The 13,824-nt window shown below is 40.5% G+C and overlaps 1 protein-coding gene across 5 annotated transcripts in view; it reads right to left on the bottom strand.

The window, feature by feature from the left end:
• Nucleotides 1-13,824, bottom strand: part of LOC140482217 (glutamate decarboxylase 1) — a 64,342-nt gene that overhangs the window by 31,542 nt on the left and 18,976 nt on the right. For all 5 annotated transcript variants that reach the window (XM_072579309.1, XM_072579310.1, XM_072579311.1 and 2 more), the window contains 6 exons: nt 13,678-13,793; nt 13,496-13,575; nt 13,302-13,356; nt 13,009-13,125; nt 12,853-12,917; nt 7,636-7,714 (listed from right to left, as the gene is read on the bottom strand). In XM_072579309.1, coding sequence (XP_072435410.1) covers nt 7,636-7,714; nt 12,853-12,917; nt 13,009-13,125; nt 13,302-13,356; nt 13,496-13,575; nt 13,678-13,793 — 512 coding nt within the window. The remainder of the gene's footprint in view (nt 1-7,635; nt 7,715-12,852; nt 12,918-13,008; nt 13,126-13,301; nt 13,357-13,495; nt 13,576-13,677; nt 13,794-13,824) is intronic.

Genomic DNA, 13,824 nt, shown 5'->3' with positions numbered 1-13,824 from the left:
TACTACTTCTATTTTTAGCTTTGCTGTTTCAGCAGAAAAACCACACAGCAGTCATCACATTTTCCAAAAAAACCCAATTCAACCCATTTCCTGTCCTACAGTTTCCTACATTGCAATACAGTCATGTAAACCTATCACCTTCCTGGGTGTTTAAAGAATGTGCAGATGGAATTTCTTCTTGGAAACAATGGCATATAACTTGGGTAGACCATAGCCCTCTCACACCACTGCCATCTCTGACCGTAGCCAGTTTCTCAGGGTCAGCACCATTTGAATGAATTTGACGGAGTCTAGCATAGCTGAAACATCTGAAAGGTGCAGAAACACAATACTGTGCACAGCTGGCAAAGTTACCAAAAGTGTCAAAACTTAAAATAACTTTTATTTTAAAGTTTTTGCCTTACCTTGCACTATCACTAATGCAGCACTGGACAAATTTGCTACGGAAGCTTGAAATCCTCTTTGCAGCTCTTAGGATAGGATGTGTGCACGGCATTCCTAGTTCTTAGCATTATTAATGTGTAAGTGACAGAAATTGTGCATTATCATCATTTGCATCTAATTATAAAATGACCACAATTATTTGCATGAATGTATTATACTCCTGATCTCAGTTCTAGTGGGAAATCATAGAAGTGGCATCTCATGGCAGGGTAACAGTGAGAGTGCTGACTGCCTGATTTTTCTCTCGCTAGTCCTGCTGAGAAGAGAATTCTGCCCTGAGTGCTGTTAATTTCTTTGCATGAAGAACCACGTTTTAATCAGCCAGCCATTTCTACCCCATCAAAAATGTATTTTCCACTCTTTTCAGCATTATTATTGCTAACACTAGCTGTAACAGTCAGTTCTTATTCCCAGTGGTAATACCGCTTACCATGACTTGATACTTTCAATTTAGACCTTAATTAGATTTTAACAGCCATAATAACTCCACACATTAAGTTTAGCCTACCAATTTTAGCACTTTAATCTGAGTTTATTTTTACTTAGAGCAGAATTTTCACCCCATTGTCAGGCTGGCATATTAACTCACTTCGCCGTCAGGCTTGCCAATTTACCATGTTCTTGGAAATAGGATCAGAGTTAGAAGGGCTATCTTCCAGCAGGTCCTCGACCAGACCAGTGCTTCAGATAGTTTTGGAAGCTCACCTCATGTGCCTAGTAGGAGCCACTTTCTGAATGGACATCCCATCCACATTGGTGGATCTTGTGGCCACGTCCTAATTCAATATTTTTTTTCAAGTTGCTGAAAGGATGCCTCAGAACAAAGGTATCAGCTCTGTCCTTTAACTACAGTAGTGGCTGCAGTTCCATTCATGTTGGAGAACCTATTATAGATCCTGTTTACTCTTCTTAATTCATTGTTAAACAGACCCCTGGCCATCAATTGGCCAATTGAGGGAGAATTACTGTCGGTTGACTGGGACTAGGACCCAATTTGACCCTGACCTAAATCCCAATATTCTATTGTTGGGCCTAGGAGCATCAGAATAATCAAAGGTTCCATTATGCTTGTACTTTCATGCCAAACAGCTAATTTATAACTTCATGAAAAGAGTTGTGTAACTATCACTTTGGTTGAAACGTTTAAAAACAATTAGAAGTAAGATTAGAACTTTCACAGGAAATACAACCAAACTGGGAATTGTGACTTGAAACAGACATCAAAAGTTCATTAAGTTACTTGTCAGTTTGATTTTGATTTACCTTCTATATTCATTGCTACTGTGCATTAAAACAAAATTATAACTTTGGCTACATATGTAAACTTATACTTTGAACCAAATGCAATGGCCTATATTTTATAATCAGTGGTAAAAGTACGATGCTTGTCCTTGAAATTCCATGGGATTTGGGCGACAACTTTCTGTCATTGGGCATCATACTCTTTGTGATGCCCCCCCCCCCCCCCCCCGCTACAGGATATTGATGGCATGCACAAATTAGTACTGGTAAGGTTCTTCAACCAATCAGATTGAAGAATCCTCATGTAAAACACAAGGAGAACTTTAACAAAAAAAACCCGGCAAGTTTATTTCAAGTGGGAGGTTAAAGTTTGAATCCAGATCCAACCCATCTCCAATCAGCCCTCTTCCACTTTTATAGAGGCAGAACAGGGGATACAGGCGGGCAATCAATATGATACCAGAAAGATGGGTGTTTCCTTAATATTATAATAGGGCTGCATGTCTAATTAATTTGCACCCTCTTCAATTCAACTCTGGATGATGAGACTTGCTCAGCTTTGACTTTTATTTAGAAATATAGAAATATAGAAAATAGGAGCAGGAGTCGGCCATTTGGCCCTTTGAGTCTGGTAAACCATTCAATACGATCAAGGTTTATCATCCAACTCAGTATTTTGTTCCCACTTTCTCACAATATCCTTTGATCCCTTTGTATGGTACTTCTAAAGTAGCAAAACATCTGAAAGTACTTTACAAAATTGGACACAAAGTCATGTAAGAAGGTATTAGAATAGGTAGCCAAAAACCTGGTGCAAAAATTAGATTATGAAGAATCACGTAAATGAAGAGAGAGGAGGAGACAGTATTGAGGAGGAAAGCTCAGTGCATTGGCCTACACAGCTGAAAGCTCAGCCACCAATACTGGAGCAATTGAATCAGGGAAGCAGACATGGCCGAATTAGAGGAAAGTAGAGACCTTGGAGGGTTGTCGGGCTGGGCCAAATTACAGAGAAGGGAAGGAGCAAGACCTTGGAATGCCTGATCAGGAACGAATGAAAATCAGTGAGCACAGAGTTCATGGTGCACGTTCAAACATAAGGCAATAGCATTTGGATGATCTCAGGATTACAGAGAGTGCAAGTTGGGGAATGGATCACAGCAGTATGGAAATAAAGATTGATAAGAATTTCCATAGGGCCTTGTATAACCATAGGAAGTCCTAAGACATTTTGAAGTCATTTTTTAAATTAGTCACTGCTGCAATATAAGAAATGTAGCTGATTTACAATCTATTAACATCTTTTCACATATTATCTTTTTTTGGATTGTTGATTGAAAAATAAATATAGGTCCTGATATCAAGGCTAATATCCTGCCATTTGAAATAATGCAGCTGGGATCTTCTCTACTTAGCCACAACATTGGTCTAATGTTAAATCCAAACAACAATGCAGCTTCTTTTTCTGAAATACTTATGTTCTGGAATGGAACTTGAAACTTGAAACCATACTCTTCTGTTTTTAGAGCCAAGACAGATGCCAAGTGATCCATACCTGATACACATTAAAATAACTAACTCTCAAACTAATGGGATTCTTGTGGTGCAGTGGTAGTGTTCCTATGTCTGGGTTTAATTCCCACCTTCCCCAGTGTATAATAATATCTCTGCACAGGTTGAATAGAAAATGTTCCATACTAACGAAGTTACAAACAAGGTATCAGCAACGTACAGCCTGAAGCAGGGTTTCCCGACAAGGCTGACTAACCTAGGCAATGAATCTGAAAATCTATTTAGATCACCTCATACACTTGTAATTATATGCCTGCTAAATATTCCAGAAAATGTTAGGGTTTATCCAGTCCTGAAAACTTTATTTTTTTAAATGCATAATAAGTTTTATGTTATACCAAATAGCTTCTTTGGAATTGTAAATTAACTCTGACAGATATGGAGTCTCATTCCTTCAGAGCTAAACTGGAGTTTAACAAATAACAAAAATTAAATTCCTTTTTTTTACTATCTCTCCTACCTCAATTCCTTATTCCAACTTCCCTTTCCTGCTCTTCATTCGATTTGAACACCTAATGTGACATTGAATTGAATATTCTAACAGAGACATCCTGGTTCAGACTCTGTATTGCTTATTAAGGACTAGAGGGCAGAGGTCTAAGGTAACAGGGGAAAAATTTAAAAAGGACCTGAAGGATAAATTTCTCATGTGGTGTGTGTATGGAACAAGCTGCCAGAGGAAGTGGTGGAGGTGGGTACAATTACAGTATTTAAAAGGCATCCAGATGGATATATGAATAGAAAAGGTTTAGAGGGATGTAGGCCAAATGCTGGCTAATGGGATTAGGTCAGATTGGGATGTCTCGTCAGCGTGCAACTGTGGGACCGAAGGGTCTTTTTCCATGCTGTATGATTCTAACACTTGATGATTCTTCAATCCTGATTCGTTAAGGAGATGCACAATTATTACATACAGGTCCTAAATTTCCTGCAGACAGTGTTGTGTCATTTTGGTTCTTTAATGTACAGGATATTTCAGTGCAAAGCCCCTTAGAAAATCTGTGAGCAAACATAAACAAGATGAACAGGTTGGTGTCATTTGTTCACTCGTGAGAGCAAAATCCGGCCCATTGCTTCATATGTTGGAGCTGAGTCAAATAATTTTGTGAATTAAAAGAAACCTTTTGTATTTTTTTGAAGTAATTCCTCTACTGCTTTGGTTGATTGTTTCCAATGCAGGAGGTGCTTGTAAGGGGAAAGCAGAAAAAAAGCAATTCTGACAATTGAGGCTAGAAAAAAAATCATGTACGGTGTTTGATGGTCACACAAATATCTAAATTAAACTCCGAATGAATTTTCACCCCACCTCACACTGTTCATAAATTAAAATCTTACCAAAATATATTGCATTTGTAAAAAGTCAAACATACTAAAGTGGTCAGAACTTCTCTGATAATTTCTTTCAATTACACTTATAATTGGGACAAAGACGACGAGGTACAGAAATGGTGAATTTACAAATTTAGTTGCATCCAATGCTCTCTTTTTCTGTGGTAGAAATATAATTATTCACTAATTTCTAATTGACTGGTGTAACTTAAACTATACAGCACATAGCAGCCATCTGGTGCATTCATCTGTGGATATCTACTGAGTACATAGACATGCTGAATTATTATAATTAGTCACTCAATTTTCTATATATAATGGAAATCGGTTATTTCAAGTACCTCTGCACAGATTTTTAGTACATACATTCTGCCATAATCATTCAGCAGAAACACTGTATGAAGAGAATTACTCTTCTGGATCCTCCATCTTAACAATTAAATCAATTGAACCAAAAGCCTAAGTTGAAGCCTAGCTACTTTATGTGATTGCTATTTGATAAGTGTTTGAGGTAGGTACTGAAATGTAGTAACAGAGGAACTGAATATCTTAAATCTGTGCTACCTCATCAGTCAGATTGAACTCCATTGTCAAGTGAACTTGTTTTATGCTTTACATTTGGAGATAAAGTGGAAGGATTATTTATTGTATTGTATATCAAGGATAATATCAAAGTGTATAATTTGCTATATCAGGTTGTTAATTTTCCATTTATTTGTTTTGCTTAAATAGAGTTATTGCTGGTTTAAAAGTCAGATTCTTAGTAGGATTGGTATATTCATAGTCTACCATTAAAATAGAAGACAATCAAACACCAATGCATGTCTTTTCAGTATCTGCTGGATTGAGGAAAGGCTCAATGTTATGATCTACCAATGCCTTGTTACTAAAGAGAATGTGTGACACTGCTGATCTAGGAAAGGGAATGTACATGTCAGTGGTTTGCTTGTGACTATGAAGGCAAAAGATTATTAGGTGTAAAGATCTCAAACATTGGTGAAACAGGTGGAGGTAGGCCAATTTCACGAGGCTAAGCAGAGGGTAGAAGTGACTTTGATGGGCCCAAAAGACCAGCAAAAGAAGTCCCTCCCATGACCTGACAACAGCGTATGCAACTAAAACTGCTGGGCTTTACAAATGGTGTGGGCCTCCCCCACTGAAGGTAGTGGTGGCCTGCAGATCTTGAGTGGCCATTAGTTGTTCCTCTCTTTACTCCCACTGTAAACTTTCATATTGTTCAGAGACAGGCAAGTAGATGGTAGACAGAGAGCATGAAATCCACTGCCATATTTCCACCATTGTCCTGGCTTTGTACCATTCTCCAACAAACTGTGGTTTCACTAGTTTGAGGTGCATTGGCCCGGACCCCACGAGACAAACACCTAAACTCCACACAATGCCATTCATCAGTGTTTGTCTCAAACTTCACTGTTTTCCCATGAGTTAGCTGATGAACAATCTGTCTTTAGAAAGGTGAAATAACCCTGGAGGATTACTTGCAATCAGCCAAATTTTGTATGTTCATACCTAATACTACTAAGTTCACCCAATATCAGCTTCTTAATCCAAGTTCCTGTTTAAAAGATGTAAGCAAAGTAAGTGCTTCGCATTAAGAGAACCTTTGCGTATTAATAAACAGCTATCAATGTAAGTTGTATCTCTTTATATTTTTAACTCATTCACTTGTTTGCCACAAATCTACTTCACATTTTGATCCTGAATCTAAACATTGTGGGCAAAAGAAAGACCTTCTATGTTATGTTTTGGAGTTTGAACCACGATGAAAGCATATCGTATAAACCATAACCTGAATCTTAATTGGAACTTGACTATCATTGCGACAGGTGAAAAAGACAAGAGTGCCCACAATCTTGACAAATATTGCGCATGACTGATATGGAAATAAGTCAAAAGTAAATGATAAGAAGCAAAGATGAGAGGTTTAGAATTGCCAGGAGTGGAAAGACACTAGTGCTTCATCAGAGGCTCACTGATTATGCTACCTAGCATGGTGATGAAATGTCTGAGGACACATCTACCAGCTCAGTGAGCAAACTTACTGCCTGATCCACAACCTGAGCTACAAACCTTTTCCAAAATCACAGTTATTGTTACATTTTTTTCAGTGCTCAAAAGGTGAATGAAAGAACACTCAGTGTACAATGTGTTTACCAAATACGAACAAGTTAGTTGTAGTTAATGTCTGAAGTAGATGAAAATTGGCTCCATATCAACATCAGAACAATATCCATATGAAATTTTATTTTTGGTGTTTTGTGCTGTGATTCTATATTCAAACTCAGTTCCCTAGGGGTATTACTAGCCTAGAAGGGACATTCATCAGCTTGGGCTGGTTTCAAATCCAAATTCTAGTGCAAAACTAGACCAATCAACTGGATCATCCAACCTACTAATTATTTACCCAGGTAAATATGGAAAGCTTCTGAGCATGTGTCTGAATACTATGGGTCTAGAGATAAATTTTAATCTAAAACTCTTAAAAAATGTTGGGAAATCTGAGACCAAAAACTTAACTGGATTGAAATTTATGATTCTTGCCCATGGGTAGGTTATTATACAAAACCATGTCCATCAGTGAAAGGTTAATTAGTAAAACAGTGGAGAGTTTCCTCTGTCATACAAAGTTCCACTCAAATTAAGGCAGTGCCCCACCTTCAGGCCACAAGAACAGAACTTGAAAATGTTGCAAAAAAGATTTTCTCATAGGGGTTCAGCCAGGAGTTTTGAACAGACATAGAAATAGAAGGAGATGTATGATTATAATTTATTACAAATGTTCCCCTTCATAAGATTTAGAATTATGTTACTTCTGGATGACGAGACAAAGGTCCTCTTCAAGAAAGTTAAAGTGACAATTTTAGCAATTCATACCATTTGCCAAAATAGTTAATAATGTTTGTTTTAGAACTGAATACATGTGCAGAATTGTGTTGTAAAAGAAGCTAAACCATCCTTACTGTGTTGTAACAATTGAACTCAAAGAAAGCTCATAATATCAACATTATGAAAAATAATTCAAGTAGATACCTTTTCTCGGACAAGAATTGCTGAACACTGCAACAAAACTCCCATCATCTTGTGGGGATTCCAAGTGACTGAATTGGCCCTTGAAGAAAAGTCGTTCTGTAATTATGTCACATATGCTTAAAGCATGATCAAACAAGTTCAGCATTATTTGCTATCATTTTAATTGGTCCATACAGCATGATGGTATTAATGGTTAGGTGCTTAGTAAAGATCAATCAATACAGTATAACCTGATCTGGAAACAGCTATGTTTAAAAATAGAATGAAATACTGTGGTTATTGGAAATCTAAAATAAAAACAAAAATGCTGGAGAAACTCAGTAGATCTGACAGCATCTGTGAAAAGAGAAACAGATTTGACTCCTTCCGACCGAAGTCTGAGTGCTGAGAATTCTGAAGAGTCATGAAACATTGACTCTGCTTCTCTCTCCACAGAGTCTGCCAGACCTGCTGAGTTTCTCGAGCTCTTTTTGTTTTTTTGCAATATTTGAAATTGGTGTCATCAATATATGGTTAAAACTATTTTTTCCTTTTAAATGAAGTATAACCAATATCATTTATCACATTGGTTTAACAGATGAACCAACTATTAGCTTTCTTTTCAATATGTTGTAACTCATTGGGTCAGAGAAACTTTGCGACTCAGAGAGCAGCCATTCAACCCAAGATAGAACATAGAACATAGAACATAGAACATAGAACAGTACAGCACAGAACAGGCCCTTCAGCCCACGATGTTGTGCCGACCACTGATCCTCATTGTATGCACCCTCAAATTTCTGTGACCATATGCATGTCTAGGAGTCTCTTAAATGTCCCCAATGACCCTGCCTCCACAACTGCTGCTGGCAACGCATTCCATGCTCTCACAACTCTGTGTGTAAAGAACCCGCCTCTGACATCCCCTCTATACTTTCCTCCAACCAGCTTATGACCCCTCGTGTTAGTCATTTCTGCCCTGGGAAATAGTCTCTGGCTATCGACTCTATCTAGGCCTCTCATTATCTTGTATACCTCAATTAGGTCCCTTCTCCTCCTCCTTTTCTCCAATGAAAAAAGTCCGAGCTCAGTCAACCTCTCTTCATAAGATAAGCCCTCCAGTCCAGGCAGCATCCTGGTAAACCTCCTCTAAACCCTCTCCAAAACATCCACATCTTTCCTATAATAGGGCGACCAGAACTGGACACAGTATTCCAAGTGTGGCCTAACCAAAGTTTTATAGAGCTGCAACAAGATCTCACGACTCTTAAACTCAATACCCCTGTTAATGAAAGCCAAAACACCATATGCTTTCTTAACAACCCTGTCCACTTGGGTGGCCATTTTAAGGGATCTATGGACAAGCACTCCAAGATCCCTCTGTTCCTCCATCCTGCCAAGAATTCTATCCTTAATCCTGTACTCAGCTTTCAAATTCAACCTTCCAAAATGCATCACCTTGCATTTAGGTAAAAACAATGACTGCAGATGCTGGAAACCAGATTCTGGATTAGTGGTGCTGGAAGGGCACAGCAGTTCAGGTAGCATCCAAGGAGCAGCAAAATCGACGTTTCGGGCAAAAGCCCTTCATCAGGAATAAAGGCAGAGAGCCTGAAGCATGGAGAGATAAGCTAGAGGAGGGTGGGGGTGGGGAGAAAGTAGCATAGAGTACAATAGGTGAGTGGGGGAGGGGATGAAGGTGATAGGTCAGGGAGGAGGGTGGAGTGGATAGGTGGAAAAGAAGACAGGCAGGTAGGACAAGTCCGGACAATTCATGGGGATAGTGCTGAGCTGGAAGTTTGAAACTAGGTGAGGTGGGGAAAGGAGAAATGAGGAAACTGTTGAAGTCCACATTGATGCCCTGGGGTTGAAGTGTTCCGAGGCGGAAGATGAGGCGTTCTTCCTCCAGGCTTCTGGTGGTGAGGGAGCGGCGGTGAAGGAGGCCCAGGACCTCCATGTCCTCGGCAGAGTGGGAGGGGGAGTTGAAATGTTGGGCCACGGCGTGTTGTGGTTGATTGGTGCGGGTGTCCCGGAGATGTTCCCTAAAGCACTCTGCTAGGAGGCGCCCAGTCTCCCCAATGTAGAGGAGACCACATCGGGAGCAACGGATATAATAAATGATATTAGTGGATGTGCAGGTAAAACTTTGATGGATGTGGAAGGCTCCTTTAGGGCCTTGGATAGAGGTGAGGGAGGAGGTGTGGGCGCAGGTTTTACAGTTCCTGCGGTGGCAGGGGAAAGTGCCAGGATGGGAGGGTGGGTTGTAGGGGGGGGCGTGGACCTGACCAGGTAGTCACGGAGGGAACGGTCTTTGCGGAAGGCGGAAAGGGGTGGGGAGGGAAATATATCCATGGTGGTGGGGTCTGTTTGGAGGTGGCGGAAATGTCGGCGGATGATTTGGTTTATACGAAGGTTGGTAGGGTGGAAGGTGAGCACCAGGGGCGTTCTGTCCTTGTTACGGTTGGAGGGGTGGGGTCTGAGGGCGGAGGTGCGGGATGTGGACGAGATGCGTTGGAGGGCATCTTTAACCATGTGGGAAGGGAAATTGCGGTCTCTAAAGAAGGAGGCCATCTGGTGTGTTCTGTGGTGGAACTGGTCCTCCTGGGAGCAGATACGGCGGAGGCGAAGGAATTGGGAATACGGGATGGCATTTTTGCAAGAGGTAGGGTGGGAAGAGATGTAATCCAGATAGCTGTGGGAGTTGGTGGGTTTGTAAAAAAATGTCAGTGTCAAGTCAGTCGTCATTAATGGAGATGGAGAGGTCCAGGAAGGGGAGGGAGATGTCAGAGATGGTCCAGGTAAATTTAAGGTCAGGGTGGAATGTGTTGGTGAAGTTGATGAATTGCTCAACCTCCTCGCGGGAGCACGAGGTGGCGCCAATGCAGTCATCAATGTAGCGGAGGAAGAGGTGGGGAGTGGTGCCGGTGTAATTACGGAAGATCAACTACTCTACGTAGCTAACAAAGAGACAGGCATGGCTGGGGCCCATACGTGTGCCCATGGCTACCCCTTTGGTCTGGAGGAAGTGGGAGGATTTGAAGGAGAAATTGTTAAGGGTGAGGACCAGTTCAGCCAACGAAGAGAGTGTCAGTGGAAGGGTACTGTTGGGGACATCGGGAGAGGAAAAATTGGAGAGTTTGGAGGCCCTGGTCATGGCAGATGGAGGTGTAAAGGGATTGGATATCCATGGTGAAGATGAGGCGTTGGGGGCCGGGGAAATGGAAGTCTTAGAGGAGGTGGAGGGCGTGGGTGGTGTCTTGAACGTATGTGGGGAGTTCCTGGACTAGGGGGGATAGGACAGTGTCGAGGTAGGTAGAGATGAGTTCAGTGGGGCAGGAGCATGCTGAGACAATGGGATGGCCAGGGTGGTCAAGCTTGTGGATCTTGGGAAGGAGGTAGAACCGGGCAGTGCAGGGTTCCCGACATGAGTTTGGAAGCTGTGGGTGGGAGATCTCCTGAGGTGATGAGGTTCTGTATGGTCGGGGAGGTGATGATTTGGTGATGGGGGGTGGGGTCATGGTTGATTTATCTAGGTTGAACTCCACCTGCCACCTCAGCCCATCTCTGCATCCTGTCAATGTCCCGCTGCAGCCTACAACAGCCCTCAATACTGTCAATGACACCTCCAACCTTTGTATCATCTGCAAACTTGCTGACCCATCCTTCAATCCCCTTATCCAAGTCATTAATAAAAATTACAAACAGTAGAGGCCCAAGGACAGAGCCCTATGGAACACCACTCACCACAGACTTCCAGGCAGAATATTTTCCTTCTACTACCACTCGCTGTCTTCTGTTGGTCAGCCAATTCTGTATCCAGACAGCTAGGTTCCCCTGTATCCCATTCCTCCTGATCTTCTGAATGAGCCTACCATGGGGAACCTTATCAAATGCCTTGCTGAAGTCCATATACACGACATCCACAGCTCGACCCTCATAAACTTTTCTAGTCACATCCTCAAAGAACTCAATAAGGTTTGTGAGGCATGACATGCCCCTCACAAAGCCGTGTTGACTGCATTTAATCAAGCCATGCTCTTCCAGATGGTCATAAATCCTATCCCTCAGAATCCTTTATCACACCTTGCAGATGACAGACGTGAGACTTACTGGTCTGTAATTGCTGGGGATTTCCCTATTTCCTTTCTTGAAGAGAGGAATTACATTTGCCTCTCTCCAGTTCTCAGGTACGACTCCAGTGGAGAGCGAGGATGCAAAGATCTTCGCAAGTGGCGAAGCAATTGCATTTCTCGTTTCCCAAAGCAGCTGAGGACAAATCTGGTCTGGGCCTGGCAACTTGTAAATCTTAATGTTTGACAAAATTTTCAGCACATCAGCTTCCTCTATCTTTATCCATTCCAGCATGTACACCTGCTCTTCAAAGGTTTCATTCACTACAAAGTTTGTTTCTTTCGTAAAGACAGAAGCAAAAAACTCATTGAGGGCTTCCCCTACCTCCTCAGACTCCACACATAAATTCCCTATGCTATCCCTGATTGGCCCTACTCTTTCTTTGACCATTCTCTTATTCCTCACATAAGTGTAAATGTGATGTTTATGTTTAGTTCGTTGATTAGTTGGTTTCTTTGTTTTATGTGAAGTGGATACAGAAATGACAAACATAAAGAGAAACACAGAAAAGAACAGAGAACAACAAAAAAAAGTAAATTTGAAAGAATTCTTACACGGGCAGAAAGCAGAGAGCCATTTACAAAAAAGATGAAACATTTTTATTTTTACTTTTTCCACAAGGGTTGTTAACTCCCATGATTATTCTAGGGTTTTAAAGATTTAATGATTACTCTCCTGCATATTATTGTAAATATGCAGGCCAAAAATAATAGTGCTAGTAAAGAAAATTGTGAACTTTTCATTTTCTGTGAACATTTACTGGTATTTATTGGTGATCAAAGTACTGGAGTTGAGCTAAGAGGCTGTTTTACTAGATGGCGCAGTTGGAGGTGGGAAATCAAGGTGAAGGCTCCAGGAATATGTTCAACAATAGATGGATGCCATAAGTATTACAATATTCTGGATTAGTGGTGCTGGAAGAACACAGCAGTTCAGGCAGCATCCAAGGAGCTTCGAAATCGACGTTTCGGGCAAAAGCCCTGAACTGCTGTGCTCTTCCAGCATCGCTAATCCAGAATCTGGTTTCTAGCATCTGCAGTCATTGTTTTTACCTCTAAGTATTACAATAGTCAACCAATACATATTCTTAAAGAGTGCAGCATTTACCGTTCAACACCATTCAGTTTATGGCGATGCTTTCTGGACATCAGAAGTCCACCTCCCCATGCAGCCTGCAAATAAGTGAAAACATGGTTACTGGTACAGTTTTTCCATTAATATGATAGATGAATGATAGAGTTAAAATGGAAAAACATAACTTACATCAACATGGAGCCAGAGATTATACTTAGCACATATATCGGCAATTTCTTCAATGGGGTCAAATGCACCATATACTGTATTTCCTGCAGTTGCATTAACATAAATGGGAATATAACCCTGTAAAGACATGGAAGTTTTTTTGATATGCCAGTGAACAACATTTTAAATCCAGACCAAGGGTTTCTATAATAAATAATTGGGCATTAGAAATTGCGTTAACAATAACAAAACACAATCTCTTCTAATGTAAGTTACAGTCACCTCGATCATTGGAATTAAACATGGACACATACCTTTTGCTTAACTTCAATAATTTTTGCTTCTAGATCTGATGGCATTACTTTTCCTCTGTAATCATTACAGAAAAAAACATATAAAATTTATAATTTTCATGGTTGGAAAATCAGCAGATAATAGCATCATACTTTTCAGATCATTAACATGTGTACATTTGAAATCAACTCTGCAGCTTTATACTGAATTTTACCTTTCATCGCATTTTAATAAAATCACATTTTCTGTTCCAAAACCAAGGGCAGCCCCAGCCTTCTTTATTGAATAATGACTCTGTAAAAAACAAATATGTTCAAAATTACTAATATTAGAAAATATGTGTAAACTTGAAGAAATAAATAATCAATAATAAATCTGAAGAATCACACAACTTACATTTTCTGATGTGAACAGAATCAGTTTAGGAGCTGCTATCATCCCTTTGGCTTTAACATCTGGGAAATACTTGTAGCGAGCTGCCATTATGCTATACATATTTGATATAGCCCCTCCTAAAAAGAGATAAATTTAGCAGGAGTACTT

Source organism: Chiloscyllium punctatum, chromosome 10 (assembly GCF_047496795.1).
Source record: "Chiloscyllium punctatum isolate Juve2018m chromosome 10, sChiPun1.3, whole genome shotgun sequence".
Lineage (NCBI taxonomy): Eukaryota > Metazoa > Chordata > Chondrichthyes > Orectolobiformes > Hemiscylliidae > Chiloscyllium > Chiloscyllium punctatum.
The sequence above is the reverse complement of the archived record's forward strand: the minus strand, read 5'-3'. Positions and strand labels throughout refer to the sequence as shown.